This window comes from Trachemys scripta, chromosome 16 (assembly GCF_013100865.1).
Source record: "Trachemys scripta elegans isolate TJP31775 chromosome 16, CAS_Tse_1.0, whole genome shotgun sequence".
In the NCBI taxonomy this organism is placed as follows: Eukaryota; Metazoa; Chordata; order Testudines; family Emydidae; genus Trachemys; species Trachemys scripta.
In genome coordinates, this window is record NC_048313.1 from 28,494,293 (window position 1) to 28,500,849 (window position 6,557).

The 6,557-nt window shown below is 55.3% G+C and overlaps 1 protein-coding gene across 1 annotated transcript; it reads right to left on the reverse strand.

Moving 5' to 3' along the window:
- Positions 1-357: 357 nt before the first annotated feature.
- Positions 358-6,557, reverse strand: LOC117888815 (cAMP-dependent protein kinase catalytic subunit alpha). The gene is made up of 6 exons (XM_034792569.1): positions 6,454-6,557; positions 5,565-5,691; positions 5,063-5,158; positions 4,827-4,949; positions 3,552-3,716; positions 358-2,768 (listed from the first exon to the last, which is right to left on the reverse strand). The coding sequence occupies exons 1-6, from the start codon at positions 6,516-6,518 to the stop codon at positions 2,643-2,645; spliced, it is 702 nt and encodes a 233-aa protein (XP_034648460.1). The 5' UTR covers positions 6,519-6,557; the 3' UTR covers positions 358-2,642.

The following is a 6,557-nucleotide window of genomic DNA, read 5'->3' on the forward strand; positions in this document are numbered from 1 at the left end:
TGCAAGCAACTCACATTAGCTCTCTTGGCTGCGGCCTGGTTAGTCACACACAGGCGCAAATGAGCCAGGGAGCCTGAACTCCTAAGCGGCTTGCCTGGGAGGGAGGGGGGAGAAGTGGAGCGGCGGCGCGCTCGGGGAAGGAGGCGGAGGTGACCAGACGCCACCTCCCCATTTAAGCGCAGACACTCGTCCCTTTGAGCTTCCAACGCCAGGCGAGTTCAGGTACCACTAATGGCAGCCGCCCATCCCCCGCCACATCCCTGAACTCCTTGGGCCTCCGGGGAGAGGAACAGCTCCCGGCTCATCACAGCAACGACAACTGTCCCCTAGAGCCGAACAGCCCACACGCCAGTCTGATTTTATTTTTTTAAACAAAACTTTATTGGTAATTGTTTCAAATATGTTTACAACAAAGCACACTGTTAAAGAGGAAGTGGGGGTTGGGGGGGGTTGTTTTGTTTTTTCCAGTGAAACAGGTTTTGTCGGAGGACACAGACATGTTTCCCGGGGCGGGGCGGATGATATCCCCACCCTCTAGATGGGACTCTCGAGCTTCTTTGTGGGAAAGGGGGATTTTAGGGGGAGGGCTAGCCACAGGGCTCCCCCCCTCCGCTCCTGACAGCGCTCATGTATTTATAATATATATAATTTATCTATGAAACCAAAAGAAGCTCACACACTTCCGCCCCGGAGAGAAACAAGAAATTCAACCGGCTGGTGAATACACACAGAGGGAGACAGGCTGGGGGGTTAGAACAGGACCACCACACTGATGCACTGCTTTGGGGACGGGAGGGCCGGCAGGGAGGATAAGTCAAGAATCAGACAGGAGGAAAAGTAAATGAATAGAACAAGAGCCCCCCACACACGCACCTTCCCCCCCCCCCAATAAAGCAGGATCATGGCTAGGTATCAGCACCCCTTTCTCCCCCCCCACTCAGCTGATCTCACATTGGAGGGGCTAATCATGGCTTAACGCCCCTCCAACCTGACCACAGATCTAATGGGGTCACTCCCTGGGGGGGCCAGTTGAGAGTTGGGAGGAGGGGAGGGGGGAGATCAGGGCCTAATTGGGATCCTGTGTTCCTGCCTACCCTCCTCTTCCCCCCCACCCTATTTTCTGGTTTCTTCTCCTGCATTGTCATCTTAAAATGTAAATCGACAGCATAAAATCGGAGGTGCAGAAAGGAGCCCCAGGCGGGTTGTGGGTAAGGGGAACCCTTCCCCCCACCAGAAAATCCTTTAAGGTTATTTCTGCAGGGCACCATTTGGCCTATGGGGGGAGGGAGGGAGAAGAGTGTATAAGCCCCCACTGACCTGGGGGAAAATAACCAAGTGCCCCAGAACCAGATCCTACCTGCAACCCCCACCCCGACACACAAGAGGACAGGCCAAAGAAGGGGTGGGGGTGAGGGGGTCGCTCACATTCACAGCCTAGATTCAAAAGGCAGCATTTTATTTCCAAAGGAAGCTAAAAATCCAAAACCCACCGGGGAGATTCCCTCTCCCAGCACCTCCATCCCAATCTGTAACCAACTCCCAGATCTCCCCCCGCCGGTGTAAGATACCCCCAAACCAGACACCCCGCAGAGAGCAGCGGGGGTGGGGAAATACGGTCAGTTTCTACCTGAAAAAACAAAAATAAAAACGGATCTCTTTTTTTTTTCCTTGCTAAAACCTGGAAACATTCAAAGCTTGGAGAGTTAAAATTCCTGGCACTGGGGGGGGAGGGGAAGAGAGGTGTCACCGGGGATGGCGGGGGCTGATGTAGGGTAAGTTAGCCCAGCCCAGCCCCACGCCTGGGGTTTTAAAACCTCTTAGCCCCCTACCCAACACACACCCCCACGTCCCCCAACGGAAAGTAAGGTTTAATTTACTAATTTATTTTTAATTAAAAAAAAAAAAAAAGAGCCCAACCCCCCCATCCCCAAGTTTATAAAGTGAGACAAGATTTCCCTCCTTCTTCCTCTTTCCAGAGTGGTGGTGGGGGGCTGGGATTTTTCTCCCCCTTGGGGGGATTCAAAGTTATTCTGCCATGTCGGTGGGTGTTGGGGCATCTTTGCTCCACACCCTGCTCCCAGAAGCCTTTGCAAATAGCCATGAAGGTCTGGGGGGGATTTGATGGCAAAAAACGCCCCCCCCCCTTCAAAAACTAAAAGCCACCAATAAAGCCAGCCAGGACGGTGGGGGTGCAGCACGTGTGGACTGAGAGGCAGTGTGGGGGTAACCCGATCAGTGTGAGGGGGTGGAAAGTACCCAGTGGGAGCTGAGTGTGTGTGTGTGTGTGTGCGTGCGTGTGTGTGTGTGTAGTAATCTGTTTAAACCCCAGGTGAGGGGGGATGAGGAGAGCTGCTCGGGGGGGCTGCAGGCTTGTGATGGGGGAGGAAGCATGTGCAAGTGGGGGGGACCAGGGGTGCGCATGGGAGAATTTAGACTCCTGCCCTTCTCTACCGTCATTTACTTAGTACAGGTTTAGAATAAGGGGTCTCCCGCTCCCCCCGCAAACCAGATCCAGGCAAATCCCTACCCCCCACCCACAAAAATAAAACACACAGGCAAGGAACTCTGGTCTTTCTGCTGATCAAATCCAACCCCGCCCCCACCTGCTCCGCGCGCGCCCTCCCGGGGTGGGGCCGCTGGCCCTAGAACTCAGCAAACTCCTTGGCGCACTTCTCAGTGATCGAGACCCGGATCTCCTCTTCCTCGTAGTCGTCGAAGTTACTCGTGTCGCCGGGGCCTTTGCACTTTGGTATAAAAGGAGCTTCCACCTGCAAAGGGAGGGGAGGGGGAGGTTGGGGACGAGGTGAGGGATCAATATTTGTATACCCCCCACACGCACTCCTGGGTCTGCTAGGGGCGCACAATCAGGCCCCAACTTTGTAACAAGGCAGGCAAGGATCAGCCCCACCCCCCACTATCCAGCCAGAAACCCTCACACTTTGCAATCATGGAAGGGGGAGCCCATGACCCAGCTTAGGAGCCCAGAATCAGGGCCCGCAGCACTCTTAAGGAATACAGGATTAGGCCCCTTAGCAACCAGGTGAGGGATGCAGAATCAGCGCCTCCTCAAGTCCCCTTTTATCTAGCCAGAATCCCCTCCTCTCACTTTGCAATCAGGGAAGGGCAGGGGGTCATGAGCCCCTTGGATCCCCATAAGAGCCCCCACTTGCATCATCAGTAGGGTTTTAATCAGGACCTTCAGCACAGCCCTCTCCCACCTGAACTAGAAGAATAATGCCATTAGCTGGCAGCAGCAGTAGTAGGCTGTTCTCCTCAGTGGGTGGGGACAGGACCATGCTTTTCCCGCCATGTTACGAACAGGTGACTGAGGGCTCCCTACTTTAAACCAATGCTGGGTGAACACATTTCCCCCTAGTGGTTGGATCCAGCCACAACACCCTGCTACAGAGTCCCAGTAACCAATGCGCTCCGATAGGCCTGGGCACTGATGATCCCAGGTTCAATTCCTGCTGACGGAGGTTGCACACATGTGGAAGTTATCCAGGCTTGCTTCTTCCCATCGCCCCCTGCCCCCGCCACCGCCCTCCTACCTTCCTCTGGTAGATGGCGATCCAGTCAGTAGTAGCAAACCACTTGTGGTTCTTGATGTCATTGACCCCGTTCTTGAGGTTGCCAAAGCGTTTGGTGAGGTCCACCTGCAGCAGGTTCCGGAGCAGGTCCTTCAGGTCCGAGCTGAAGTGAGACGGGAACCGGACCTGGGGGGGGGGGGAGGAGAGACAGAGGTCTGGCTTTTACCTGCCCTGCCCTCATGGCTAGATTCACAGATACACCTAATAATGTACAGCCCCTAGCACAGAGGGGTCCTGGGCTATGCCTGAGCGCTGAGGCACTACCATAATACACCTAATATGTACATCACCTAGCACAATGGGGTCCTGACCCATGACTGGGGCTTGTAGGCACTATTGTAATATACACTTCATAATAAATAACAAGCCCTTTAAAAACACTCCAGGACAATGAGTGGATGAGAAGTGGGGGCGCTACTGAGGACTGACACAGGAGCTGAAATGGTTAATTAGCAGCCGCCCCCACAGCTCTTATTGAGCATTTTTCCTCCACAGATCTCAAAGCAGGGCTGCCGCATCACTATCCTCATTTTACATAAGGGGAAACTGAGGCACGGGGGGACGTGACTTGCCCAAGGTCAATCAGCAGGCTGGTAGGAGAACCGGGAACAGAACCCAGGCCTGTGGAGTTCCCCACTAGCTTTAAAGCTGACCGTGTCCAACACAAGTTCTTCGAGATCCTTGGCGAGAAGGCGCTGGGGTGGACAGAGGAATATTACGGGCTCTTGGTTACTATGGCGATGAGTGCTCTACCAGTGCCTGGAGATGACTGATGTGTTTAAGGAATGTTTAGTCTTGCAACGCATCAGAGTTGTGGAGGGTTTTGCAACTCACAACAGTGTACAAGAAAACCAAAGGCACCTGTTCCAGGAGTCCCCATGGGAGTTACAGGGAGCACATTGGTGGTAGGGTGGGGGATGGAGTCCACGTGTTGGGGAAATAGGGGTACATGGCGAGAGAGGGTCCAGGTGTGGGGGACACAATGGGGAGGATGTCCATGTGTTGGAGAACCGGGGTACGTGGCAAGGGAGGGTCTATGTGTTGGAGTGCAGGGGGAATGAGATACATGACAGGGAGGATGCCCACAGGTTGGGGATTGGGGAAGCATGGGAGGGCATGAGCATGTCGAGGGTGCGAGCACCTCTCTGATCAGTCGCTGAGACTTGGCACCCCCCTTTACCTGGCGAACCCCGCCCCCCCAAATCACACAAGTGTCCCCGCCCCTAGCCCAAATACCTTGCCAGAGACGATCTTCTCATAGATCTGAATGGGCTGGTCCGCGAAGAACGGGGGGTAACCAGCCGCCATCTCGTAGATGAGGACGCCGAGGGCCCACCAGTCCACAGCTTTGTTATAACCCTGCCCGGGAAAGCAGGCCAGGGTCACGCACCGAACATTTGGGTGTGGGGGAACCAAATGGTGGCCAGGGATCAGCTAGAGATCAGGAAGCAGACAGGCCCTCCCCAGCTCACCTTGCTGAGGATGATCTCGGGGGCCAGGTATTCCGGGGTCCCACACAGAGTCCAGGTTCGGCCTTTCACCCGCTTGGCAAAACCAAAATCTGTCACCTGGAGCCAAAACACAGAGAGGGGAGAAGCTGGATCAGCCTGGAGGCTGTGACAGCAGGAGGGGAAGGGGGGAGGGATAGCTCAGTGGTTTGAGCATTGGCCTGCTAAACCCAGGGTTGTGAGTTCAATCCTTGAGGGGGCCATTTAGGAAACTGGGGTAAAAATCTGTCTGGGGATTGGTCCTGCTTTGAGCAGGGGGTTGGACTAGATGATCCTGAGGTCCCTTCCAACCCTGGGATTCTATGATAATTGATGTATTCTGGCTATGTTACATTTCTGGGGGTGTCTTGGCTTTGGGAAGGGGATGGCAGCAGAGAGAGACTTGGGCAGGGAGGAGATCACTGCAGGGAGCCAGGAGCCAGCCCTGGGATGGAGAGGGGAAGGGAAGGGGGGGGGGCAGCCTCACCTCGATGTAGCCCTGCTGGTCTATCAGGAGATTCTCTGGCTTCAGGTCTCGGTAGATGAGATCCAGTGAGTGCAGATACTCAAAGGTCAGGACGATCTGAGCAGCGTAGAACCGGGCGTGAGGTTCACTGCAATGAGGTGGGAGGAGAACGTGGGCATCCCGGGCCAGATCCGCCCCCTCTCAGCCAGCCCAGCACCCTCGGCCCCCTGCCACTCCCACCTTCACCTTCCTTATAGATCCCTGACTCCATCTACCCTGGCAACCCCTGGCAAGATGCCCCAATGCTTCTAGGCCTGGTGGCCCTATCTGTCCAACCAGACCACTAGCCCTAGCACACACATCCCATCCATCATTGCTAGACCTCTGACTCCATCCAGCCTGGCAACCCAGGGCCAGCCCCTCCCAGACCAGCATCTCCCCCCTATCCCCAACACACACACCCATGGACCCCCAGCTCCATCTAGCCTGGCCCCATCTAGCCCTGGCATCCCTGCCACTGACTGTGGCTAGTGCTGGCAGAAGACCTCAGCAGCCCTCCCCATGGGGAATCCCTTCCTGACCAGCCCAGCTGGGGATCAGGTCACGCCCTCCAGGATGAGGATCAAAGCCAGCGTTGCTGCAAATGCTGCTAGTGGATAAAAGGTCTAGTTCTCTACTGAACTAAATCCCAAATTCACAGCTGTGGAAACTGAGGCACAGAGTGATTCTCCCCCCTTCCCACAAGGAGTGAATGGCAGAGGCAGGAATCCCGACTCCCAGTCCCTCTGCTCTAAGTGCTAGATCCCACTGTCCTCCCGGAGCCAGGGATACAACCCAGGAGTCTAACCGCCACCCAGCTCTAACCAGTAGCGACACTGTCCCCAACATCGTCTCCCATGGCAACGCTCACCTGAACCTCCCGATCCGCCGTAGGTGGGAGAACATCTCCCCGCCCGGGATGTATTCCATCACCATATACAGATTGGAGTTATCCTAGAAGGAAATGCAGCAGCA

Coding starts and splice junctions, on each gene's coding strand:
- LOC117888815 (XM_034792569.1), bottom strand. CDS start 6,518: ATGGTGATGGAATACATCCCGGGCGGGGAGATGTTCTCCCACCTACGG. Junction 4,950..5,062: donor CCGAGATCATCCTCAGCAAG/GTGAGCTGGGGA, acceptor TTTCCCGGGCAG/GGTTATAACAAAGCTGTGGA. Junction 2,769..3,551: donor TCGCCATCTACCAGAGGAAG/GTAGGAGGGCGG, acceptor CTCCCTTTGCAG/GTGGAAGCTCCTTTTATACC.